This window comes from Urocampus carinirostris, chromosome 12 (assembly GCF_059441175.1).
Source record: "Urocampus carinirostris isolate Australia breed hairy pipefish chromosome 12, RoL_Ucar_1.0, whole genome shotgun sequence".
In the NCBI taxonomy this organism is placed as follows: domain Eukaryota; kingdom Metazoa; phylum Chordata; class Actinopteri; order Syngnathiformes; family Syngnathidae; genus Urocampus; species Urocampus carinirostris.
Genome location: NC_142360.1, coordinates 30,285,150 through 30,312,985, shown reverse-complemented (window position 1 = coordinate 30,312,985; position 27,836 = coordinate 30,285,150). Strand labels below are relative to the sequence as shown.

Genomic DNA, 27,836 nt, shown 5'->3' with positions numbered 1-27,836 from the left:
TTTGAAAAAAATATATGGTGTAAGATCTTTTTGTATTTTGTAAGGAAAAATACGACAGTTTGTAAGGGCAAACAAAAAAAACTTCAACATGGAAAAAAATACGTATCTGTTAAAGTAGTCTTTTTTTTCAAGATGGCAGCTTCAAATAAACTCTCAAAAAACGAATACAGTACTTAACGTTATATTTGTTACTAATATTATGTAAAAAAAAAAGAATATATTCGATGCTTTACTCGGTTTAATGAATATTTGGTCCAGATTTTCATTTAAAAACATTGGCTTTTACCTAAAACTCGTTGATCTCTCAAATGGAATGTTGAAGGCTTGAAATGATGAGGGCAAAATAGTTTAGGTCTCGTGACAAAAGCCACACCCGGAAACAGGAAGTTTTAGCTGCACCTGTCACATATTCTTCTCGAAGTTTCTCTGGCAGAAATCTTTTAAAACAGAAGAAGAAAACTTCACCTGTGGCTGTTTTATGTCGTCAACTGAGGTGAGGTCAGTTTTTGTTTGTTTTTGGACTTATTTCCCCGGGTATAAACCATTTTAATTGATTTAAAGAAGTCCATGGAAGAGGTGGCTTCGTCGCCCCCTGCGGCGGTAACGACCGCGGCGGTAACGACCTCGGCGGAGAAGCCTTCCGATGCCGGAGTCGAGGAGCCGCTGACAGACTGCGCCTCGGCCGTCTGTCAGTTTGGAGACCCGTCCCAAGACCCACCGCTGTCGGTGAATCTTTTCAAATGCAGGAAGTTCTTCGTCCTCAGGGTAAATTGTGATTCCATACTTGTCAACCTGTACGGGTTTGCTGTACAAAGTACGCTTTTTATGCATTTTAAGACGAGTACGACGTACAATGAAATCTGTGAGGAAAAACGCAAATTTGTCAATGATGGGTACCATCCGGTATACACCGACTGTCACGAAACGGCAAATCAATCAAGTCAAAGGAGTTCGCGCGGAAGCCTCTATCTCGGTATCGTTTTTTTTTCGTTGCAAACGAAGCGAGCAGTTTGATGCTACTGTGCGCATGCGTCTGCCGCCTTGGAATTTCCCATCATGCATCATTCCGAAAAAAAAAAAATTATATGGTGTACGATTACTTAGTATTTTGTACGGGAAAATACAACAGTTTGTACGAGCATGGAGCCGTGGAGGTTGACAGCTATGTGATTCAAAAGTGGCAAAGTTGTGAGTGTTAGAGCACTTTCTTTAAAACAGGGCTCCCAAACTCAATTGAGTTTGGGGCGCTGAACGAGGTTCCAGGTGAGGTTGGGTCAAATGGGATTTTCCACAAAAACAGCGGTGAGCGTGTTTTTTTTATTTATCCACTAGATGTCACTGTAATGTGTAATGCAAGCAAAACTTAGCCCAAGGAAGAGTGCAAACTACTGAGACAGAAAGCGAGCAAAAGAAAGAAAAAAAACAAGGGAACAAGAATGTTTTAAAGCGAATGCAAAATAGGGAAGAAGAATTAAGGAAAATAGGAATAAAAACGTATTGGGGGGAAAAGGGAAAACTGGGTAAAACAAGGAAAATGAAAAACAAAAGAGAAATAAGACAAAAAACAGGGAAAAAATACGCAAATTTATATTTTTTCATTTTTCTTTTCCTTTTCTCTTGAGTTTCACTATTGTCTTATTTTTGTTGTCTTTTTTCTTTTTTTTCTCTCATGTTTGATTTCTTTTTTCATTGTTTTCTTTTCATATTTTTTTACCTTTCAAAAGTAATAAGGTGTGTTTTTGTCACTTTGAGTCTGTGTATTTTGTCGTATTCCTTTGTGCTCTTGGCACTTGTTTTTGGTGGCATGACGGAATACAGCCACATCTAGAGCGCAAGTCATACACATTGTCCCTTTAACTTTCCTAATAAGGCAGGGGCCTCAAACTATCATCCTGGGGCTGCAAGTTTGATACCGCTGCTTCAAAATCTACCAAATCTCCGTAATGATTTTAATTGTCTCACTTCAGAAAATTTAAAATCACATTTACTACAGTCAATGTTTCTAAGATCATTTAAATTATGTCTCCATTACCAACATATCAAATGGTTTTAAAAAAACACAATCATCCAAAAGAATTGAGTAGCAAAATAAGTATAGGATTCAAGCGTCAATCTAATATAATATTTTACTTGTTTATTTTCTTTACTTTTTTTTTTTACTTGTTTCTTGTAAGCTTTTACACATTTGGGTGATTAATTTCTGTCTTCGATATCAACATATCAACGATAGTCCCCCCGACAAAAAATACTATTAAATAAATATATACGGGTATATATCATTCAGATTCAGATCTACTTTATTGTCATTCTAGTACACGTGTATACAGAACGAAATGTCGATAGATCTGACCCGCACAGTTTCCTTGAATTTACAGATATAAATAAAATGTTGTATTGAGTTGGAGTATTGAGTACTAATAATATACTAAATAATTATGGCTATGTATAGTATTTTACAGTAGTGCAAAGAGTGCAAGAGGAGCAGCTAACCAGATGTGCAAAATGGGCAGTCAGGTAAACGAGTCAGGTAAACAGTAACAATATTATACAGGAATGCAATGCCACAATTAAATCATACACAAGGAGTAGCAAAATAAAAATACAATTTCAATCCATTATAAGAATTCACTTGTTCATTTCAACATTGTACTTCTTTAATTTAACAATACACATTTAGTTGATTTAATATATGTCTTAATCAAAGACAAACAATAACCCCCCCCCCCACACACACACACACACACACCCACACACACACACATTAAAAAAACGTAGATTTTACCATAGTTTTCTTGTTGCAGTAATGTAGTGCAATGAGACTCTTTGATCATACACAAGAATTAAATTGCAAAAAAATGAATAGCATTCTAGTTTGATTCCAATTTAGGACTTCTGTGGGCTATGGCAGGTCAAATATTGGCAACCATGCTTATTCATGAAAACAACGGGATTCCTCAATTCAGGTTGTCAAGTCATGTCTATTTGTATAGCCCTTAATCACAAAGAGTCTCAAAGGGTTGCACAGACCACAGATTATTGTAAACCACAGACTATTATTACACCATCCCCTGATCTAAAACCTACACGAGGGCAAGGAAAAACTCTAAAACCTCAACATGAGGAAAATGAAGAAACCTTGAGAAGGGACTGCATATGAGGTAATCCCCCTTCCAGGATGACCAGGCTGCAATGGATGTTGCAATAATAAATGATACACAGATATTGTCAACATAAAATTTAGGTTATTCATATGTATAGAATTGTGCTTTAAGCCTAGATTTGAACTGTTGAGGACATTTTTAAACCTAAAAGCTAACAATGATATAAAAATTTTATAACACAGACTGGAAAAAGTGATTACTGATACAGTAACTTACACTCTAGTTTTAGTCTCAATGTTTTGGGAATTACAAGTGATCCTTGTTTCATTATAGGTCTTTAAAAAAAGATTTGTTAGCACCTACTCACAGCACAAATCTTTGTATAATTGATTTTATCTCTTTAATGGTTTTTTTATTACAATGTAATGACAGGAAAAGGACTACCAGTGTAAATAAAATATGACTTCTCGATTTATTAGCTGGACTCAAAAGTGTTAAGAATTTCTATGTACATTATGTGCTTAATCCCCAATTAGTTTTAAGAAGTCTGAATGAATCATTATTGTTGACTAACATTTTGATGATTTTATGGGTATGAAAACGGTCTCAGCTTCTCTTTTACCTGGTATGAAAATCCACAGAGAGATATGAGTCTGCCTAAAAGCAAAGGAAAAGGCCAATATTTTATTATTGTGCTTAAAAAAACCTGCTGCTTTCACACATGCTGTCTTAGTGGTAATGGTGACAAACCTACAGTATGTGTTTGTTTTCCATGCAGCCTGGCACTTTACACCAAGCCGTCAAGGAGGTCAAAGTTCTGGTGGATCCAGAAGTTGATGGCAAGATTCAAGGCATCTGGCTTATGGCAGAGTGAGTTCATAACTCTTGTGCACGCATATATTTTCTCTTGAAGTTAAAGCTTGCTTCTGCGTTACATCAGAAATTGAACAAGAGTTACACTGTGCAGCTGCAAGGGATCTAAAGTGCTTTATATTGTCTATTTTTATGTCATCTTGTTGAAAACTGTTAATTCATTTTATGTCAGAAATGATTACTTCCAAGTTGCCCAAGACTTATTCGAAAATATGTTGTTCCACAATGTTAAGTGTGTCCGTTTTTGTGTTCTATCTCACCCCACATTTTCGCTCCATTCAGTTTACTTGCTACTCAATGCGATCGCATGATTTAACACTAATGACTCTTTGTACGCGTTTGGTCCAAAAGGTTGTCTTTCGCTGTATGTATTTATTCAAGCTGAACATGAAAGTACGATCTTTCTGCAATTTGTTGTCCTTGCCTCAGTGTTTGTGTTTGAAGCAGTTGCAACAATTGACTTTTTGTTGTTGTGTGAGGGCAGTGTTTAATCACTATTCAGGTTCTAATAGACTTGACTATACCCCTCTCAATAGTGATAAAAATTTCAATTCTGTCAAGTATAATACATTCTGGTTGTTGTCTCTAATGGAAATGATTACGTAAACCTTATGCACACGCACCATTTTCAGTGTAGCATCATAACAGCAAGCCCGACAAAATGTAGACCAACCAGCGATTCAAGATCCTCACTTTCACTTTGAGCAAACTGGTTGGTTTCTGGAATTTGGTTGTATTTTCTACATGTCCTATCCAATGTGTGACACACATTCACTTGAAAGTCCTGTCAAGTGTGTTTGTGTCTTTGTTTCTCTCTGTCTCTAGGTTAATTCTTGCAGGGTTCCAGCAGACCCTTGAAAAGTCTTAAAAGGCGTTGATTTCATTATTTTGAAATAACGCCTTAATTGGCATTAAAATGTCTTAAATCCAATTTTCGAAATACTTCTAAATGTGACATTATTAAGATTATATTTGTACTAAAAAGGTTTAGCAACCACTGTACATTTAATAAGAAGTACAGAACGTTTTTCGCCATGGCTAAAAGCTGTGCCAAGTAATGTGTGCGAGGAATAATGTATTTTGTGAAAGTAGTATTTGTGTTTATTTTGTTTTGTTTTTTTCTCTTGTGTTTTTTGTTGACTTAGTTTTAAATTTGATTTCTAGAGGCATTGAAAAAGTCTTGAATTTCGCTTGCCTTAAGCTGTAGGAACCCTGCCTTGTAATAATCCATTATCAGCTTTCATATTTTACTTACCAAACTGTGAAAGCTGTCGTAGTATTTTAGTCATTGTTGCGATGCTTGACCACCCGCCAACGTTCACTTTTGAACTGTTTTTGTTCTGTTACCCAAAGTTGCAATGTGCCTTCTAACGAACCCTGCACGTAGTTTTAAACTCTGTATGTCTTTTTTATGCACAAAAGAGCTCTGGTCTATTAATTTTCAAAGGTGATTCGCTTAATTTCCCTCTATTTATTTGCTTTTTTAAAAACAGACTTAAAGCCTTAGAAACATTCACATGCATTCTTTATGATCTTTTGCCACAGGCATTTTAGTGATTTTTTTCTAGCTTTTACAGTACATAATTAAGCATGCATGTTTTTTGTATTAGTCTGAACTCAGGTCTTCATGCATTACTGAAATGCTAGAAGCAGAGACATCTTCCAGCCTTCAGACTAATGCAAAAAGTAATTTCCATTCTTGGCATAGTCCAATTAGAGCGTTTAAAGGTTAAAAAAAAGAGAGTCCAAAAACATATAATTACCCAATCTCTGCTCTGTGTCTTTATCAGAGTAGACTGCATTAGAAAAATAAAAACAGCAATTTTTCCATTTACCAAATAATGGTTGCTGGCAATTACTCGAATTAGTGTTTTTCCACTTCATTTCAGTGAAATGAAGTGGGAAAACTGCAGTTCTAGATAGCCATTAGGGTAGTACCGTACTTAATGTTTTTAAAGAAAAAAACAATAGTTAATCATGTAATTATATTCCCAATTATATGAAATATTTGCTTTGTTCACACTTAATGGATTGATATTTATGGAATAAAACATTTTATTCCAATCTGTGCTGTGCTATTGAATAAAACACCCAAGCATCATGATTGGGACTTATTCATTTGTTATAAATCTATTCACAATTTAGTGTAATTAACTCTTAACGTTCCTAATGTTTTAAAACATTGGGGGAAAAAATCTTGTTTTTAAAATAATTTTTCCTATTTGTACTACATTTGTAAGTTTTTTTCCTGAATAAAATTACATGATACAAAACTATAATCATGCAAACATTGGTAATCATTTTACGAATTGTCTCGTTTGACCATATTTCAATTTAAAATCCTTCAAATTTTACATTTTCATCCATTTTATATCACATTGTGGTGGCATTTTATGTATTTTTTTATTTTAGGCGTTAAAATAATAACAAATAAGCTTGTAAAATGTAAGACGGCACATAATTATGCTGTGAAGTTTAACTGGTAAGGTAAGAAAATTGAAACGGAGTTGAAATGGGCAACATTAATTATATAACAATGATTTTCCCAGAGAAAATGGTTAATTTATTTTTTTGTTTCTTGCTTGATCCCTGTCTTTGTGGAAAACATATTGAATCAGATATCATACATTTGTTCATTTAGTGACAGAACCTGATAGTAAGACTTGCCTTGAACCGGATCCGAACCAAAGTTGCTGCGACCACATGCAGGACTTGTTAGAATTAGAATTGTCTTTATTATCATTCATAATTTATGTTTCTCACATGCACTCTCTTCAAGTAAACATGGTGTTTTTTACTTCAGGGTGGATCATTGGAACAATGAAAAGGAGCGTTTGGCCGTCATCACTGACAACTTCCTGCTGGTCTGCAAGTACGACTTTGTCATGTTCCAGTGCGAGCAGATTCAGAAGATCCCGCTCAACATGGTGGATCGCATTTGCTACGGAGAATTCACATTTCCGCCCAGTTCCGTACTTCAGTAAGTGCCCAAAAACTATAAACGTAGTCTGTCTTCTCAACAGGCTCATTGTTAGCTTAGCGTAGTATGCCCCTCTGAGCACCAAAGCTCTTTATACGCTGAAAGACATGATTAAAAATGTGTGGAAAAAAGTCTGCCTTGAGGTTTTCTAAAATTCCTTGTAGTTATCAAGCTCATGCTCCACTTTTCTTTATTCAAAGAGAAAAAATCCCAAGGTTCTCCTGCTAAGGTTTTTTTCTGTGCCATCATACCTCAAAAGTACCAAGACTAGAGAATTGGTTAAATATCTCATCTCATCTCATTAGCTGCACCGCTTATCCTCTGTAGGGTCGCGGGGGTGCTGGAGCCCATCCCAGCAATCATCGGGCAGTGGGCAGGGGACAGCCTGAACTGGTTGCCAGTCAATCGCAGGGCACACTGGGACAGACAACTTACTCGCTCATTCACACCTAGGGACAATTTGGACTGGCCAATCCACCTGAAATGCAGGTCTTTGGAATGTGGGAGGAAACCGGATTGCCCGGAGGAAACCCACGCAAGCACGGGGAGAACATACAAACTCCGCACAGTAAGTCCGGTAGCTGGATTTGAACCCACACAGGAGGTTCCCGAGATCTTAGAACTGTGCCGCACACGCGCAAACCACTGCGCCGTGCTGCCCTTGGTTAAATACATTTTTTTCTAAATAATTGTAAATTAAAATTGTTGAGAGCTACTGACGACTGGCCGGCAACCAGTTGAGGGTGTCCCATGCCCACTGCCTGAAGATAGCTGGAATGGGCTCCAGCACCCCCGCGACCCTACTGAGGATTAGCGATGCAGATGATGGTTGTTAAGAGCTAAGTTTCTTTGACCAAAAAGTAAATCTATACTTGTATTTTTGTCCACTTAAATTATGCTTTTCACCCAGAAATATTACTTTTTTATTGTCAAACCTCACACTGTCTTGGCCATCAACTTTTTATACAGTTATTTCATCTTATATCTTTTAGTCAAGAATTTGCAGGTAGACTAATTAATGTTTTCCGCTAACAAAAAACCTTTACGTTCTTTGAAAAGAACAGCTGTCTGTTTTGTGTCCGACTAAATACTTTTAATAATGTGATTTTTTATTTTTTATTTTTTGATTTTTTTTAATGTTTACTGCCCAAGACATACTGTACCACAGGAAGTTGTGCCCCGACGACCCCGTCAGTTAAGGGGTCCATGAACTTATTTGATATTTGTGAACATATAATTTTTTCTTTTTTAAAAGGACGGTGTGTATTGTTTTCCCAATAGATGTTGCTGTGTTGTGTAGTGCAAATAAAAACAAGTGGTAAACAGCAGAATGAAGAATTCAAACTATTGAGACTCAATGTGACCAAAAAGCACAATTCCTGTGCAGCATTTTGTGAGGTTTTTTTGGTTTTGGGGAACCAGTGGCTGCCAATTATGTCAGTTCCCCTAGGTGAGCTTCATATAATGCCAGGGTGCCCCCTAAGTACAGCTAAGGTGCCTGGACATCCGGTCCTGAAAATTGCTCACCACAGCCCTGGGTCGTATTGGTTTTCTATTAATAATTTTTTTTTATTGGTTTACCTGAGACTTTTTATGCCTACGCCCAATAAACAACCTGGCAATAACATAGTAGCAATAATAGTAATAGTAATAACATGATAAGTAGTTATTTTAGAAATACATATCAAACTGGGTGTCTTTTGTGCTAATTAATAACAAAAGAAGCTGCCGGCTTGAAAAGGGATGGAAACCCCAGATTTAATGTGAAATAAATACAAACTTCTCCACCTATGAGTATAAAAAAAATGAACGTTTACCTTATAATGATTGTATTTTTTATTTTTTATTGAATGAAGGTTTTTTTTTTAACCACTTGGTGGCGCTAAATAATTCATGCTGTCCCTGTTTTGGTAATCTACAACTTTTTTTGTTATTCTTTAAAACTCCAGAAGTTCATAAACCTTTATTTGGTATTACAACACAATTGCAAAGTTTCTGTGCACTGTGTTGATAGGTTGGCGCAGCTCGAAAGAGTTGTCAGAAGAACTTTGGGATTTTTTTTGTGTAAGAAGTGCAGAGCTGTCACTTAGAGCTGTCACTTAGCTGATTAGCTGCTAAAGTGAACGAAGCCCTTTTGAAGTGAACCTTTGTTAGGGCGACTCGAGGGATAGAGCAGCGACGCGGGCTAATTTGATGAATAAAATGTAATGCGCTGTGAAGAGCTTAGAGAGCGTCGTCTTTATTCCAAGCTTTATCTTGCGCGCATTGCCTTAAATTATACATTAAAGAGCCGGCGGAAGACGCGCGGGACAGTCGAGGGAAAGCGACAGATTCGAGCCAGGGCCACGTTCTCGCTCTTCTTTTCTTTTGTCCCGCAGGAAGTGTCTTCGTTTTGCGACGAGGTCACTCTGTCAGTGCCTCTTATTTGGCAGGAAAGTGACATGCTGAAAGAAAAAAAAAGATTTCTCATCTTAATTATGCCCAAACATTTTCAACTGGCTTAAAATTTATTCATACAATATTCTGAATATGTGGTTTTGGCCTGATCAATTATTATTATTCAGTAGACTTTGTAAATTATTCTAAAACAGCGGTCGGCAACCACGGGCCCGTGTACCAGTACTGGGCCTTGGGTCGTTAAGTACTTGGCCGCACAGGGGGAAAAAAATTATAAGCCTTTTTTTGCTTATACTATTTGTTTGTGTACACATGCATATTCTGGTGCACATTGTACCAAGGTTGTACGGTAGTATATTACCGTATTTTAGCAATGATTGATCAGTTGATAAAAATCTCTGACCACATTTGCTCAGCATTTGATGCAACGTGTGGGCGGCACGGCGACTGAGTGATCAGTGCGTCCGCGGCACAGTTCTGGGGTCAAAGGTTCAAATCCAGCTACCAGCCTTTCTGAGCTGAGTCTGCATGTTCTCCCCATACCTAGGTGGGCTTCCTCCAGGCACTTGGATTTCCTCCTGCTTTCCAAACACATGTATTTCAGGTCAATTGGCGACTCCAAATCATCCCAAGGTATGAATGAGCTTGTCTGCCCTGCCACTGCCTGGCAACTAGTTCACTGCCCGAAGAAAGCTTGGATGGGCTCCAGCACCCCCGCGACCCTAGTGAGGATAAGGATGATAAGGAAGATAATGGATGGATGGATTCAAAGTAAATTTAACCGGGATTGCAGGGGTGAGAGCACCTACTCTTAACCACCAGAGCACTTTGGTTGTAGATGACATGTTTTCGCTCATGGTGCCACGTTGTGCAAGGTTTTAATGGAGAATTATTTGGAAAGAGTTGAGCCCAAATAATGTTGTACAACGTGGTACCATGAGTAGAAATGGTGTCATGATAAAATCTTTGGATAGAAAGACGAGTATGACCCATCCATGTCATCTGCATCCCTAGTTGTACAGTGATTACACAGTACATTTGGCCTATTATCATGATTTTTATGATCATTATTGTTATACTTATTAGTAATAATGTTGTTATTGGAACAAGCAGCGAGATTAAAGTCATACACCAAACCGGCCCCTGGTATAGAAAAGGTCACGGACCACTGTTCTAAAATATATTCGTTTTCAGACATTTCACTTGTATCAGTTTCCAACAATGTATCTATCAGTTTTTCCCTCAAACAGGGGTCTACAACCTTTTCCAAGATGAGGACTACTTTTTGTTTCTAATTATTTCAAAGTCCAGTTTGATACGCATTAAAAAAAAAAAAAACTTATCATGTTATTACTATGATGTTGCTATTTTATTGCCAGGTTATTTATTGGACCTAGGCATAAATAGGCTCAGTTAAACATTAAAAAATCGATTTTAATAGAAAACCAATATGACCCAGGGTTGTGGTGAGCTAAGGCACCTTAGCTGTTCTTAGGGGGCACCCTTGCATTAAATGAAGCTCACCTAGGGGAACTGACAATTGGCCCCCATCTTGCAGCCACTGGTTCCCCAAAACAAAAAAAACGCACAAAATGCTGCACAAGAATTGTGCTTTTTGGTCACATTGAGTCTCAATAGTTTGAATTCTTCATTCTGCTGTTTACTATTTTTATTATTACTATTTTGTTGCCAGGTTAATTATTGGTAGTTGGGTTAAAAGGCTCAGTTAACCACTAAAAACGTCATTTTTTAAAAAGAAAATTACAATGACCCAGGACTGGGGAGCTATTTTCCAAACCGGTCTGTCAGCACATCAGCTGTCTCTACGTTGGAAACCTCTGTTTTAAGTCAAGTCAAGTCATGTTTATTTGTATAACCTTTAATCACAAGGAGTCTCAAAGGGCTGCACAGACCACACATTATTGCAAACCACAGACTATATTGATCAGCACTGTTATATTTTCATGTGTTTGTCATAAAAAAAATGTATCCATATATTTTCCAGCAGGATTGTCACATTATATATGAGGCATAATTTTCAAAAGTTTTGTTGAATTCAACTGTTTTTGCCTATGTCAAGGTGTGCTCATATTTTTAAGGCCTATATAAAACTGTGATGTTTGCTATACCCCACGTTTTTAAAAGTTTCAAGGCAAGGTCAGGGTTTCAAATACATGTTGCAAAGTACTTTTTAGACACGGTTAGTGTTTCAAAGTCCAGTATCAAAACAGGGTTGGAGGATCACAATAGGTTTTAATCACGGTCCAGGTTTTAATTTCCCCATGCCTCATCAATATTCTTTCCTGCCAGCAGAGCACACTGTTACTCCGCAAATGTATAATGCGACGGAGTCTCCCTTAAAAAGCCCGACTGGAGCGTGTACAGTGTACACTATCGCTACCTCTATCCATCCTATCTATTAGATCTTGGAATGTTCATGCTCTAAGTAGAAAATCTTTGTTCCCGTTACCGACACTACACCTGCTTTGACCTTATTTTGACGAATGCAGTTTTGAATAAATTATGAGGACATATTAAAACAACAATCATAAACCAAAGCAAGCAACATTAAAATTTAACTTTCCTAAAAACAAAAAGTGCACAGGGCCTTTCCTTCTGAATATTCAGGAATCTATAAATTAATCAAGAGCAATAAATATATGATGTTCCTGGCGTCCTGATCTAAATTCCTTCACCTGGAGAGCATTGTTGGACACAAACACCCTTGCTGTCCCTGAATGTTACTTCCTAAACTTTAACATTGAAAAATCACAAAAAATAATTTCAACTTTGCAAGGTGCACAAAATACCTGAGATTTCTATGTCAATCTAATAAACTGAAAGTAAAATTAACCTTATAAATCCATGGTCCACCAGTAAATCTGAATTTGGCTGCAGACGTGAGGAATGGCGACGGTCTAACAACTTGGACAGCCCTTATATGCGTTTATGTGTTTTGAGAGATGGGCGCTGCCAAGCTATTCTTGCCCAAGAACACTACAGGAAGTGATACCCCTAAGACTCTGGTGGTTAAGGAGTCCATGATCATGAAGATTTAAAAAGCTAAATGCATTCAAACTGTCAAAAAAATTATCTATGATGTGTGATGATGATATTCCTATCTCACACAAAGTCAAAACACATCTGTACAAAACAATCAGCCAAAGTGCTTATTGTTTTCCTTAAAATATCATAAAACTAACAAAACCTACGATACTGACACTGTAAAAGAACCTTGACAGCATAATTTTGTTTGAATAGCATTGGCAACTGTAATCTAAATACTGTATTGATTTAACAGTAGCACTTCACCCATACCTTAATCTTGCCACCTCACTCTTACTCATAGATTGCCTTCTTTGCCCGTGTTGACTCTGGCCACCGCACCACACCTTTAGTTCGATGTATGCACCTATGGGTGGCTGCGAAAGCTCCAGGCGCTGTTGAACAATCAGTGCACATTTGTTTGTTCACCCTGAGCCAATGTGGGACACTTGCCATGACAGCTGGAGCTGCACTCTATTTATCTTGCTTGTTGACTTACGCGTCCGCAGCGCTTGAAAGCCCATAGGAGGAATTTTTTTCCATCGCTCACCCCGGAGCTCAGAATACAGTGTTTCTCTAGGTGTATGCGCACACCGCGGATTAAGTGGAACACTAAAGGAGGGGCAGTCAAGGGTGGATTTCCTTACGTTCCTCACCTTCCTACCTTGAGGTGTTGGATGAAATATGACATTATGAGGTCATGGAATCTCAAGTCAAATGGACGAAGGAGAAGAAAATAAACCTCCTCCCTGCAACCATATATTTTCAATTTGCTAAAAAAAAAAGGAGCTATGACGAATACTCCCACTAAAATGGCTTGACGTTATCTCTGTTGAAGTAGACTTTTAAATCTAAAGTGGACATCTTGTAGAGTTCCTTTCAAGAACCATTTGATTTTAGCACGTCATCAGGAAGCAATCCACCTAAATTTAAATAGCCATTTCAAGCTATCATGTATTTTGGTTCAAAATTGTCATTTTTTTAGTATTAGAATTGCCCTTGTCATTGATTACAACATGGTGCACACTGTTCACATCAAGATTAGACATGGCATTCCAGGATAAACATTTATAAATGAAGAAAATTAAGAATAAGATCAAAAGGAATAGTAGGATAGACAGGCAATAATTACAAGCTAGTGCTTGTAGCCTGGGTATCTCTGTTGAAATTGCACCATAAAAATAGTACAATGCGAATGGTGCTATGACATTTAGCAGCAGGATTGTGCAAATTTAAGGTCAATCCATGGTAAAAATTTCCTTAAAAAACTTAATGTAGTGATCTTCCCACCGACTTATGTAAGTCTGATAGATGGCTTTAAATTACGATGACTTTAGTCTTTTTTTTGTAATTAAATGAATCTCACCAAAGCACAGTTTGGCCCATGATTCCAGTTTATCACAGTAATGTGAAATTTCTAGGCATAAATAAAGCAATACACATGCGAAGAAGACACAAGCCTTACCCTGGGCTGGACTTGCAGATAGGTCATTCTATCCAAATTCCTTTTTGTCCATTTACATAAATAACCCGCGCACCTGTTTCAACATTTCTGATACACTGATTTTATCAGGCATGTTGTTAAAGTGGTCAAGTCAAATGTAGTATTATAGTCCTTATATTTGTCATGTTTGAAGATCTTTGGTTATACCAAAGACAACACATATAAGAACATAAGCATCACAAACTACATCAGCATTTTATGAATTTCCTTTTTATATTCATCTTCCCATAGTTTCTAATTTTTCCTCTTAGCTCAGAGTGCCAAAGGCCAAGGTTGTCTCCTAAGTCGAGTGAAAGTCCAAAAGCTCAGCACCCTCCCACATTAAGCCAGTGAAGACGTCCAAGGCCTCTGGCTGAAAAAAGCACCGCCCAACTCTGCTTGTTTGGGCTGGTTCGGCTTGTAGTTGATAGCTTACTTGTGGAATTCACAAAGCTCTTTTTTTTCCAAATATTTATATGTGTCCCATTTACACGAGGGCCATAGTTCAGTGTGTTCACAAAGGCCAATGTGTACCCATCTAACCCCCCAGCCTCACTTGCCTCTGAGGAAACATAATCAGTCTTTTGAGGCCAGGATTTGCTTTTGTGCCACCTTCTATTTTCCTCCCCCTTTGCACAACACGTTCCTGTGCGGCATTGTCATTGCTTAAAGCTCTTCTGTAAACACATCTTGACGGTTTGCATGATGATTACGTGGCCCTTCCCTTGCCCAATGCCGCATACGTTTGCATCTGTAGCTGTTGTTGAGCCTCGGGTAAGATTTAATTTACTCTTGTGCAATGTCCTTTGATAAAACGAGCACTTACCCCAATGACAGATCATTACTTATATCCAGACTATTGGGAAACTGTTCATTCCATGTTTTTGAAACTATTCACTAGTTTGTTCATCATCCCTCAACTAGAAATTGTTTTTAACCTTAATTTCTTTGTTTATTAAATTTTGGTGCTAGGATTATGCTTAGAGTTTGGGTCGGTACTTCCAAATTATTTTTGGTATGTCCCCCGTCCCTTGCCTTCTATCAGAAAGAAAATTCTTACTTCCCCCCCACCGGAGTCTTGTGTCTACAAATAGTGTCATTTGACTCATGTTTTCTTGTTTTTTTATACTTAAAAGTTACATAACCTCATTCAATGCAAGGTATTTTTTTCACCCATTTTTGCTGGCCTAATGAAAACTTAATTTTGTAGCTAAATAGGCAAAGGGCATCTTGAACCCTCATCTTTCATTAGAAAAAAAATGTGTTTCTGTCATAAGGTTTTGGACAGATCCAAACCGAGACACAAGGGATGTGGTCTAACTACTTTAAAATGGCAAGAAAAAACTTTACCTGTGAGAAGGGGGGGTGGGACTGGCGTAGCAGAGGAGATGATCTTGAAAGGGAGGCTTGTGAGGGAAACCAGAGGGGGGTCTTTGGGTGAAGAGAAATCTTGAGCTGAGGATTTGGGAATACGTTTAAGGAAGATGGCTTGGATGGACAATAGTGGGACAAGGAGGGAGCCGGAGGAGGAGATCTTGGTTTGGCGAAAACTGTAACGTGGAAGGCGAAGGCTCGACATTTTGGAGAGTAGGAGGCTTTAGGAATCAAATCGTAAAAGGTGACTGGAATCCAAGATGGTGCAGCAGACGTGCACAAAACGTCATCCCTCTCTGATCAGAAAATGACGATGGGTCTTTGTCACCGTTTTTTTGTTAGAAATAAGGTCTGTTGAGGACTTAACAGCTGATTACTATTTGTCCATATCTTTCAACCAGACATGGGACCAAGTCACACATGTGCAAGTCTCAAGTAAGTCTCAAGTCTTCACCTTCAAGTCCCAAGTAAGTCCCAAGTATTTTTTTCTTGGGCAAGTCAAGTCACAAGTCAAGTCCCGAGTCTTAGATTGCCAAGTCCAAGTCAAGTCACAAGTCATAAAAACAGCGACTCGAGTCGACTCGAGTCCAAGTCACTAAGTCTCAAGTCCCCATGTCTGCTTTCAACTCTCACCACATCGCATCACTACACCTACTTGTATATGGGGCAGCCTCCCCACAAACTCATTCGCCGTAAGATAGAAACTACCCTAGGAATTTGGGCTTCCTCAAAGTGTGGACATGCCAACCCTCTAAGTAATTTATCATACTAAAATCATATCCAGAGACTGGATACTTACTGAAGAGCAGCGCCGAACCCTTTATAATAGTTTATTTTTTCAATAAAACGAGAAAAATGTTAATCTTAACGTTTTGCCACTCAGGGACAAATGCTTCTGAAAACACATTTTTACGTTATGGCATTAAATGAGTTGGCATCCTGCTGACATGGATGTGCAAATGCATTTCATTGAGGTATGGTGGATGGAAAGTATATACCGGTAATCGAGAGCAAAGAGTGGCTTGGCTTGGAGATGGCATCAAATTCAGAGACTATTTTTTTTGTACTTGCAAGTTTGCGTGACTAACATAATGCCATATTGTCTGCAAACGGTTTTGTTTTGACATTTGGTTCTCTTTTCGAGTGAGGAGAGTGGGTGTGCTGATCTAACCTATTAATCAAATGGTATTTATATGAGTCTTGCGTAACTTCCAGTCAACAATGCAAGTTAGCTCCAGGGTTTTAGTTGTCTTTGTGTTTGTTTGTCGTTTTAACTTTAATCTTCAAGTCATAGTAAATATTGTAGCATCACCCTTTATTTTTGAACTTCCTGTAAACCCCTATGGAGGTAGCGTGTTCCTCGGGCATTCGGCCCTATAAATGTCTGACCTAGAACACATTTAATGGACCAAAACCATGCAAATTTGTGAGGAAATTTTCAAAGAGTTGCAACTCCGCTAGTGTTCAGTCATTGATCGCCTTATCCAGCCTGAAAAAGTCCTAGCCTGAGGGCTTTTTCATTAAAACCTTTGGTATTTTCCCCCTTGAAAATGAGAGCACAGACAGAAGACAGAATATGATGAACACGCTGTTGATGAGCTTTAAGTCTGAGATCACGCTCACATAATGAGTGTGCCCCGGAGGGCGCTGTTGCCATCGCGTACCGAAAGATCTACTTGTCCCCTGCAGGGAGATTATGAAAAGTGATGGCTTGAAAAAACAGACTACACATCAAAAGGACTCTAAAATGTATATACTTTATATAAACCATGTTTTTGGGAGATATAACAAAATGTATTTGCATGCTTTTGCTTGATTTAACTCCTACAGGAAGATAGTTGTTCCCACACCTTTATTAACCTCTAGGTTTTAGGTGGCCTCTCCCAAAAACTTTAAGCAACACACCCAGTTAATTATCCCGACAAAAGATGGAACAGCTCCCTTCTTTTTGTAAGCACCTGAAAGAAAGGTTAACACAAATCTGTCCTGAAAACGTGCAAATGCTCAATAAAAATGATCTAGAATAGCTTAAACATTCCTTTTCAAATTTTGCTTATTTGATGGGACTTAAATTTGAGGCAAAAAACAAAGTAATAATCAATCCTAAAATGTGAAGAACCCATGATCTACTTATGCATGTATGAAAGTATGTGTGTAGAAAAAACATACTGTACTAAACAATATAAAAATGTTCATGAGAAATATCTAATGTATCTGATGTTTTGTATTGCTTAATCAGCCGAGAGGGCGAGGGCTTGCGGATCTTCTGGGACCGCATGAGGGAGCCGTCCTTTACGACCCGATGGAACCCCTTCTCCACCGACATGCCATACCTGACCTTCACTGAACATCCCGTTAGGAACATCAGTGACGCCTTTGCCAATATTTGCCATGTAAGCTAATGTTTTGTTAGTCTGAATACAGTGGCGTCTTTATTTTTCAAGCAGAAAGGATTAGTTCTGGAATTTAGTTTTTGATTGATGGTTGAGTTGAAATATATATTTTTCTATCATTCTCTTATGAATTTAGGAGTTGTGGTCAGCTTACGTAAAGAGATGTTGCCTTTGTTAATCATGTGTGGCATGATTTCTATGTATTTTGTTTATGAGCCCTTTGGTAACTTATCCATATTGCCTCCAGATCGAGAAATTCCGTGAGTACCTCCTGGATGCGGCACAAAAAGCCCACAAAGCCAAGCCGGTGCCGGGGAAGGCCAACGGCGTCATGCTTTTGAACGAGAACATCCTCATCAAGGCCTACTTTGGATTTATGTCCTTCTTGGGCAACAACAACAAACTGGGCTACTGCATGGCGCGCGGAAACCTTGGTTATTGAAGTTATCTTTCATGGTACTTCCATTCCTTTCCTTATTTTTCTGCGATTTATTTTCAAGTTTTATTTCTCAAATAATATAAATGTATCTATATACTCAAGTACATAAAGGATCCCCTATTTGCTGTGCATAGGACCTCTCCAGTCAATTCTATCTATCTGGTCATAACCCTCGAGAGGGGTGACCGACAGCAAGACAAACACATACACTAAAACAAAGAAAAGGGAAAAAAGTAGCAAATAACGCACACAAAAAACATTTGACCATGGCCAACCCAAATGCCCCAACACCCAAACAAGTTAAGCATCTCGGCTCCCAAGTTGGTCAGGCTTTCATCCCTCCAGATGAAATGGGTCACAAGAAAGCGGCCATGTCACTCGAGTCAGGGTGACACAGCACACTCTTCTGTTAAATTGCAGGGCCCTACAGCTTTTGTTGGTTTGCCCCTGCTGCATCATACAGGTGACCTGCCCATCCCTTAGAACACTCTTAAAAACCCACTACCCTTTCACAACACCTCTCCACTCATTCCTATCACCAAAAAGAGATCTAGCTTCCACTATACTTAGACGTCTTTCCTGTAGTGCACCCATAACACCATCCATCCACGTCAATCTCGGCCTTCTTTTTGGTCTCTTTACATTTACTTCTGCTCTGTAGATCCTCTTCAACATTCGCTCCTCATCCATCCAATCTTGCAACTCCTAACATACTCCTCAAACACTTCATCTCAAAACATTTTATTTCCTTCTCAATTCTGCATTCAGGCTCCATGTTTCTGCACCATACAACAGTCGGCACAATCACACTCTCATACAGTCCTCACTTAACATCCATACTCATACTCTTGTTACCCGTCACTCTCCTCAGTTCACCCAAAACATTGCTTCCTTGTACACTCTGTGCAATACTTCGCACTCCATTCAACCAACTGCAGCCACATCACAACCCAAGTACTTAAAGCTTTCAACTTCTTCCAGCACCTGTCCATTCAACCTTATTTCTAACGCCATGCCCACTCTATTATGTGAACACTTCATCACCTTACTCTGTTATCCATCATCTCTACACCTCTGCCAATTACTCTTGCTTTCACCTTTCTCACCACACCATCTATGTACACATTTAACAGCCATGGCGACATCACACACCCCTGTCTCACACTCACACCAGTCAACACAGGGAACCACTCACTTGTCTCACTCCCCACTCTTACACATGCTCTGCTGTTCACATAAAAACTCTTCAATGCTTCCAACAACTTTCCACCCACTCCATACATTACCATCACCTGCCACAATGCCTCTCTATCGACTCTGTCATACGCCTTTTCCAAGTTCATGAAAGCCAAACAAACATCTTTACCTTTTGCAAAATATTTTCACACACCTGTCTTACTGCAAACACTTGATCCACATATTCTCTTCCTTTCCTAAAACCACTGTGCACCTCCATCACCACCTCATCTGTTCTTCCTCTCAGTCTTTTAATCAAGATTCTTCCATACAGCTTACCCAGCTCAGACAACAAACTGATACTTCTCGAATTGCTACATTCATACTTATCACTTTTACTCTCATACAATGACACCACACATGCACTACACCAATCAACAGGAACCACATCACTTAAAAAGAATTCATCAAGCGTACTAACCAGTCAATCATAGCCGTGACACCTTTCTTCAAGCATTCAGCCGTACAACCATCCAACTCTGGCGCCTTCTCCCCTTTCATTTCTTTCACTGTCTCTTGCACCTCCCATGTTTCCACAGGCTTTACATTTAAATCACCCAACACGGGCATTCTCCCCATACCACCGATCCCCTTGACTCTTACTTCTCTCCCATCCTCCACATTTAACAACTCCTTAAATTACTCTGTCCATCTCGTCCTGACTGCACTATCGCTAACCAGCAATCTACCGCCCTTTCACTTTCTCTTCATTCCAGATTCACTCTATCTTACTCTTTTCACTTCTTTTCAGAACACTTTTCTCTTTTCCTCAAAGTTCACTCCTATCCTTTGACACATTCATCATTTGCCTTTATTTTTGCTGCTTCCACGACTGCTTTTACCAACCTTTTCTTCACTTTATACCTTTCATACGCATCACCACTCTTATCTTGCAGCCACTCCGCAAAGGCACGTCTTTTCTCTGTCACAGCATCTGAGACCTCATCATTTCACCATTCACTTCCTTTCCTAATACCTCGACCAACTTTTCTCATTCCACACACTTTTGCACTCCTCAACACTGCCTCTTTAAACCACTTCCATTCCATTTCCACACTCTCCACTTCTCTTCTACTAATCCGTTCATACTCTTCCCCTATCCTCTTTAAAACTCTTTTTCCTTTTCTGCCTTATTCAACTTTGATATTTTCACCTCTTCCCTCACACTCTACTTAGATCGAGCCCCCACGATCCATCTATTCTCAGTTTTCCTTCCACAAATGATCACACATACCACTCATTTCACCTCTGTAAACATGCACATCCAACAATTTACTTAGCATCACTTTCCCAACCACTACATAATCCAATTAGTGCTCTGTCCACCATCTCACCACCATCCACTCTGACAAAAGTAAACTTATTCACGTCCCTCTTTTTAATCAATGTATTTGCAATCACCAACTCATTTTCCACACATAACTCAAATCAATTTCTTCCCACTGTGATTTATTCCTGGTACTCTATATCCACCAACCACATTTTCAACCATTCTATCACCCACTCTAGCATGCAGGTCACCTAGTATTACCACTTCCTGCCCTCTTTCGCACTTGCAACACATTCAGATAAATCCTTCCAGAACACCTCTCTCCTCAGCACTTCTTTCTGAACCAGGTCCATATGCTCTTATAAACATCCATACTTCTACACCCCACTTTAGCCTCACCCACATCAATCTCGAAGATATCTCTTTTCACTCCACCAGTTTTTCCTTAGCTTTCTCACTCACAAGCACAGCAACTCCTCTGGAATGTCCACCCGTAACTCCAGACTTTCTACCATACATACCTCCAAGCTGTAATTCACCCTTTCCTTTCATCTAACACAGGGGTCGGGAACCTATGGCTCGCGAGCCATATATGGCTCTTTCTATGAGTACCTATGGCTCAGAGACCAATTTGATTGCATGCAAAATTTCTCCATCTTGTTCAAAACCGGGAATGTCTATGCTATTCAGGTACACGTAAAGCCAAACCAAAGCTAAATGTAAAGGAAACACTTCGCAGTATATATAGGGCACGTTTTTCACTACAATTTACAGTCAAGGTGTCACACAAAAAAAGGGGGAAAAAAAACTCCTTTTGGCTGTACAACGCTAAAGAATCCTTTATTTAAAAGTTCACTATATAATCTGGGTTCAGTGTTCAGATACTTTATGATGAATCCACAGAACTGTAAATACGCCAAAACACCGGAAGAGAACTTAGTCATTTGATTGGGTGAGTGGGAGGGATGGGTGGAGCTATGCAAAAAGTACAAGCATTCCCTCCCATCTCTCGCCAAAGGTAAGCACATAAGGCTCCCTATTCTCAGAATGTTGTGACGTTTTTGCAAAATAAATGCTTGCATCTGGTTTTGAAACCAATATGTATGAAAAAAAGGGTCAAAAGGAGTTTAACCGATCTTGAGTAATTGCAAGAAAGAGACAAGTTTAAAGTGGTCTGTTTGTTGAATTTGGGACAGGGGCTCTGGCATTATTCTCTTTTCATATTTTTCATCAAATCATCAAAAATAAATGTGCTGAAGACTAAGCTTTTGTCTGGGGCGCGGGTTTAGCAATTTAGTAAATTTGTCTCATAATATATGGTGTGGCTCTTTCCCCCAAAAAAATTAATATTTTTTGCTTTTATGGCTCTTTGAGTCAAAAAGGTTCCCGACCCCTGATCTAACACATCAAAGCTAACACATCAATCTTCTTTTTAGTCATCATCCTTCCGATCTCCTCTTTCCTCCACTCAGTCGCTTTACTTCCACATCCTCTCATATTTAGAGACGGTATAAGTGGGGTTTGCGAGACCTTTCGGTCTCCCGCCCCCCTTTCTCTGCCATGCTGTCTCTTAGGGAGTAGAGAAGTAACTTCTGTATGGACAATGTTGTTCCTGTAATACTCTATAGCAAAACGTTATATTGGGTATTTTTGTATTCTATATCTTTATTTTATTATTTTATTTTTGAACACAAGAATACTGCTGGAAGTGTGAATTTCCCTAGTGGGATGAATAAAGTATCTATCCATCTAAGAGAGGATTCCCAGGGCCCTCGCTCCCTCCAATTTAGTCGCCTCTTATGACAATCAGCCACGGCGGTGGGAGAATTATCACACCTCTGAGAGGGAGAAGACCCCTCACCACAGGTTTATAGTCCAGTCCAAACCAGTGAAAATCTCGTAATCAATGGGAACTAGATGAAGCTTCACAGCTCACTTCAACATATCCCCATAACACAGAAATTTCACGTGATTTAAGCAAGGCAGGATGTTCCTCAATTCACTTCAAAATAGTTGATTGGCATGAGAATGCCACAAAATGGCGGTACAGTATTTTTCTCTTCTGAATGTTAAACAAAAGTAGTAAGTATTGGATTTATTTTTAACAAGTAAAGGAAAAAAAGCTTTCCCAAAAATATCAATGAGTTTAAGAATACCACCCTGTGATGATGTAATGCTTATCCGAGGTAAAATAGACACCAGTATTCAGTATTGACCCTCACTACTTGAAAACATATTTACAGAATGTGAGATATAAGCAAAATATGATTCTTTGTGTTCTTAACTGACCTAAAAAAAGGCTTGATTCAATTTCCAACTTCTTTCTCTGGTTTTGAACTTACTTTGGGATGCTCCTTTTATGCTCTACTGATATGAATTATTTTTTCCACACAGAGAAGTGCGTTCCTACCCTTTCCTCATCGCACGTTAACTCCTCCTGCATCTTCAGTAAACAGTCCTACAGCACGCTGTTTAGCATCATCCGAGAGACACCATTGAGGGGATGCCCCTGTTACTTTTACATTTTTAAATATTTGCATATTTTATGCAAATATCTTATTGTATTTTCGCTTGGTGATATCTTTGTGTCTTCTCAGAATCCCTTTAGGTGTTGTTTCAATCGCATCGCACCTTCATAGCCACTCTTTTTTTTCCTACATTTCTTGGATTTGCGGGATGATTCCTTACTGATTCACAAGGAAACTTTACAAATGGAGCATGATTTACTGGGCGTTGTTCTTTTTTACAGGCAAGCTGAAAAATAGAATTTGTGTGATCACAAACATACAATTGTTTTTGTTTGCATTTTTTGTTGTTGTTGTTGTTTTTTTTTGTTTGGATGTGTTGTTTTTGTACTAAAATTCTGTTTCTACTCTGTATTTTCTTATGTTTACATGTCATGTTTATGCGTTACCCAAAAGTCCTGTTTTTGGGAAGGTAATGATGCGTTTAAAAAATTTTGTAGACATCTATTTAAACTTTGTATTTTACTTTCCAAATAAACAGGGGTCACCATTGACATTTCTTAGGCCTACAGTGATATGTATTCTTAAATGGTAAATTGCATGGAAATGGTTAATCAGATATTTGATTACAACAAAGTAGAATGGTCGGCTCATAGTTTCATCCATCCATCCAATATCTGCACCGCTTATCCTCAGTAATTTCACGGGGGTGTTGGAGCCCATCCTAGCTATCTTTGGGTAGTGGGCAGGGGACACCCTGAACTGATCGCCAGCCAGTCGCAGGGCACACAGAGACTGACAACCTTTCACTCGCTTATTTACCCCTAGGGACAATTTGGACCACCCTATTAACCTGACATACATGTTTTTGGAAAGAGGGAGGAAACTGGAGTGTCCGGAGGAAACCCACGCAAACAGGGGGAGAACATGCAAACTCTACACGGGGAGGCTGCGGTAGCTGAACTTGAACCTCTGCACCGTGGGGCTACACGCCCACTACCCAGCCACCCTAATGCCCCATAGTTTCATCAAATCACAAATAAAACAAAGGTCTATGTTTTGGATGCAATAAATTTAATCAGCTACTTGAATCTTCTTTTTTCCGCCTTATCCCTCATTATTCAGGGATCGCCTCCCATACACATTCATACAAATGTGCATAGTAAATAATGCGATGATAGTTCTACTCAACCGATGTGTCACAACACTTTACATCTTGAGATGAATAACCAATTCCAATCCCAAATGCCGAGCACCAAGCAGGGTGGGAGGCAATGGGTATGCCCTACCCAAAGGCCACCGAGCTGATTTAATGCCACTTCAATAAAGGTAATTCATTAAATTTTTAATCAAAATAATTGAGTTCATCTAGTTGTTTTCTACTTTTAGAATGAATTAGTCTGTTTCTTAGAGATGTGATCTTGTTCATGGTTTCTAACAAGGAATTGCTTATAGTAAACATTAAGGAGCCTCAAATGTACATGGTCTGCATTTACATAGTACTTTTCAAGTCACTGAAGACCTCCCACAGCACTTTATAATGTGCTTCACACTTACCCATTCACACACACCGATAGCAGCGGTATCCTATTTATTGGAGGCATCAGGGATTTAGTGTCTTGCTCAAGGACACTTGGACATCTAACACGGAGGAGCCAGGAATCGAATCTGCCACCACTTTATCTCAAGACAAGCTTTACTTCCTGAGCTACTGCTGTCCCAAACACACTACTGTTTGTTTTCCTCAAAGTTTTCCTTCTGCAGTACTTCTGACACACAAATTCAAATGAATGTGGACCAGGCAAACCTTGGCATTCAGGTTTTCAGTCAGTCTTTCACTTAGTAGGAAACAAGGTTAAGTGTCTTATCGAGTGTGTCGTCCAGCTGTAGCTCCACAAGGCAAAGTCACAGGTAGAGTTCAACTCCCGGCTATCGAGTGTCAGCACCCAAGGGGAGCTGCAGAGGAGATTTAACCTGTTTCCTCATGGAGAGGGATCACGTCTCTCATGCGGGATCAACCTCTTTTCTCTGGCCCCAAGCTTAACACCTTGTCCATACATCGTGTTATGCGTCTCTTCTTCAGGTTGTAAATGATGTTCACCACTCTGGTGTTGACCATAAAAGCCCTCAAGAAATGGGGTCATTCTCGGGAAAACGGATGTCCTGAAAGTTGAATTTTGTTTGGGATGTTATTGAAACAATGTCTCAATGACAGGAATGTTGAGCCTGAAAAGTAGCTAAATATTTTGGTCCTTCTTTCTAAAAACCAAAAAGCGGATTGGCTAATGAAGATCTAGTATTCATGATTTGTAAGTTCCTTAATGGTTGGATGAGAGTCTATTAACACGATGCTCCGCTAACAGCTTCCTCAGCACTTGTCTTCTGTCTAATAGCAAACTTTTGTGTGTGCCTGTAATCAATTTTACTTCAGCGTTTGTTATGATTTTGAGTTGTACACCTTTGCCGGACACTTTTTTTGGTTTTCTTTATATAGGAACACTCACATGAGGCGATTTCCTCACCGCAACTTGCATTTGTGATTTTGGATCTTTTGCATGAGTTTTGCTTTTTTTCTGCGACCATTTAAAATAATATTTTCTCCAATAGCAACTGTTTTTTAACTTTTTAAAATTACTTTCTGTGCTCATTTTGATGCAATTTTTTACCCGTCCTTTGCCATTTATTGCTATTTAGATCAAACCTTTGTTTTTCTGTAACGAGGCTGTCCATGAATTAGTCAGTGGCTCTATTTGCTTACATTAACCTTGTCATTTGTTTCCAATGATAAATTTACCATTACAGGTTCAAAATTACTCTGACTCATTTTCTCTGGTAACTCTCCTACCTCTGTGGTTTCTTCTTTGACGCCAACAAGACGGTTTAGCTAATATTTGTTTCTACACTTGTAGCAACTTTTCTGAATCTGTTTTATGTGCGTGTGGGCAGGTTTGGTGTCCTCAGTTGCTCCTTTGGTAAAATTTCCGCACTATGCGTTTCAAACCTTCAGGCGTTTTAATTGTATACACAGTAAAGAAATCCACTTTGTGTTTATCAATTGTACCCTTGACTAAATGGCTGGTATTTATGTTAAAGTCATACAGGCCAGAGAGTTGCTAGTAGTGCAGGAAAAAGGATATCAATGCAGACACTAGTGATTGACCACAGTTGTTAACAGAGGAAAAAAAACAAAAAAGGAATTTAAAATGCTTGAAATACAAATTCAGAAGAGTTTCTCCTGGAATAGAAACCATTTACTTGGGAGAAAGTGAAGCTGAAAGAGTTGCTCACAGAACAGGAAAACCATGAGGCCAGAGAGTAGGCAGTTAAGAAGGAGGAAAGGAGTGTAATGGAGTGTGAAGTACATAGTGGCGGAAGACCTGCTTGGTGGAATAGAAACCTTCAAAACACATGTTGCAAAACTTTTGTTCACTTTCTGTACTGTTAAGCGCCTGTGTTTTAGATGGTTACACATTTGTTTCTTCGCTAAAGCAGATCCAAACTGTGACTTTCCCAGGCAGTGATTGCATTCCAGGCCGCAAAGGTAATTTCTTACCTGCGGCAACATCATAATCATCCTCCGTGTTGATTATTTTCCACGGGTGCGCTCCAGCCGTTGGTGTTTTGTGGTTTGAGCAAGAAAGAATCCCAAAGACAAAACATTTACTCCATAAACAATTGTTTGACTTGTGCACTTCCAGACCAAAATAAATTCTACTTATTGATGTACATCCTCTAGAGCTCATTATATACTGTTTGCACAAGCAGAATCACCTATTATATTTTTTAAATGTATCAAAAAGAAAAATGTCTCCCATTAGGGTTAGACATCACTTCTGCAGATTTTTCTGTTCTAAGCTAAATGTACAGTGGACATGAATGTTGTTTACAAAGGTGCGAGTTGCATTATAGCATTGTGGAATAATTGCTGACTAAGTGTGGCTAAGGCAAGGCAGCTGGGAAGTGAAACAGTACTCTGTGTTTATTGGACGTCCTTGTCTGAGCTTTTGTGTTGGGGTGCCAGTCAGACAGAATTCGGGGTGTGTAGCAGCCTACATAGTCAGGAGGCTCCACAAATTTGATGCTTCTCCAAATGGCCCCCTTCACCTAAAACCTCTCCAGACACAACATTAACAACGGTGTTTGTGTGTTTTTGTCTGTGAGCATTTGTGTGTACTGCATATATGTGTACTTGTGATAACCGATAATGGATAATGAATAACGAAGATAGAACAATAACCCTTAAAAACCCCAAAACCCCATATTGCAACATTTTTGTGTTTGCATGCATCTCTATGCATGTGTGTTTAAGAGTGTTTGTTAGCGTGTGCATTTGCGTACATACATATAAAGCCTGCGTGTATCATTTACTGTACTGTCTCCGCGCACCTCGCCTCGTTGACACCTACTGTATCGACAACACATGCGACCGCACTGACCACAATGGTGGCGCCGGTAGCCCGTTAGCAACTGGCGCTAACCCCCTGACAGCTGGAAACTGTTTACCAAACAAGCAAGCGAAACGGCTTCCTCCCGCCAAAAGGGCTTTACAGGTATTTGCAGCCGCGAGAATTCGTCTCATGCAACTCGCCTCTCTAGCATCCTGGTCCGGGCGTCTGGCCTAGGCCGTTTCAGATCGCCTCTCGCTTTCCCCGCCGCATTCCGACGTCTCGCATTCCGGCCAAATTTCGCCTCTAGATGAACCTTAGTCTCGTGCAATGTTGTGTCCCTGAAGACCAGACTGTGGCTTTTTTTTTGTCAATTTTGAAATAATTGTGTTTTT

The 27,836-nt window shown here is 39.1% G+C and overlaps 1 protein-coding gene and 1 long non-coding RNA gene across 3 annotated transcripts in view; one reads left to right on the top strand and one right to left on the bottom strand.

Annotated features, from left to right (window-relative positions):
- The window catches only part of LOC148355490 (uncharacterized), a 68,901-nt gene extending 68,556 nt beyond the window's left edge, over nt 1-345 (bottom strand). The window contains exon 1 of the long non-coding RNA XR_015852171.1: nt 287-345. This is a non-coding gene — a long non-coding RNA (uncharacterized LOC148355490). The remainder of the gene's footprint in view (nt 1-286) is intronic.
- On the top strand, nt 328-23,615 carry tprg1 (tumor protein p63 regulated 1). Of its 2 annotated transcripts, none has more exons than XM_088348867.1 (7): nt 328-493; nt 562-765; nt 3,880-3,971; nt 6,778-6,954; nt 17,493-17,646; nt 17,894-18,102; nt 22,986-23,615. In XM_088348867.1, the coding sequence occupies exons 1-6, from the start codon at nt 479-481 to the stop codon at nt 18,086-18,088; spliced, it is 837 nt and encodes a 278-aa protein (XP_088204993.1). In that variant the 5' UTR covers nt 328-478; the 3' UTR covers nt 18,089-18,102; nt 22,986-23,615. The 2 variants fall into 2 exon arrangements, with proteins under 2 accessions (XP_088204993.1, XP_088204994.1); XM_088348868.1 differs by having other exon boundaries at nt 366-493; nt 565-765.
- The last annotated feature ends 4,221 nt before the right edge of the window (nt 23,616-27,836 follow it).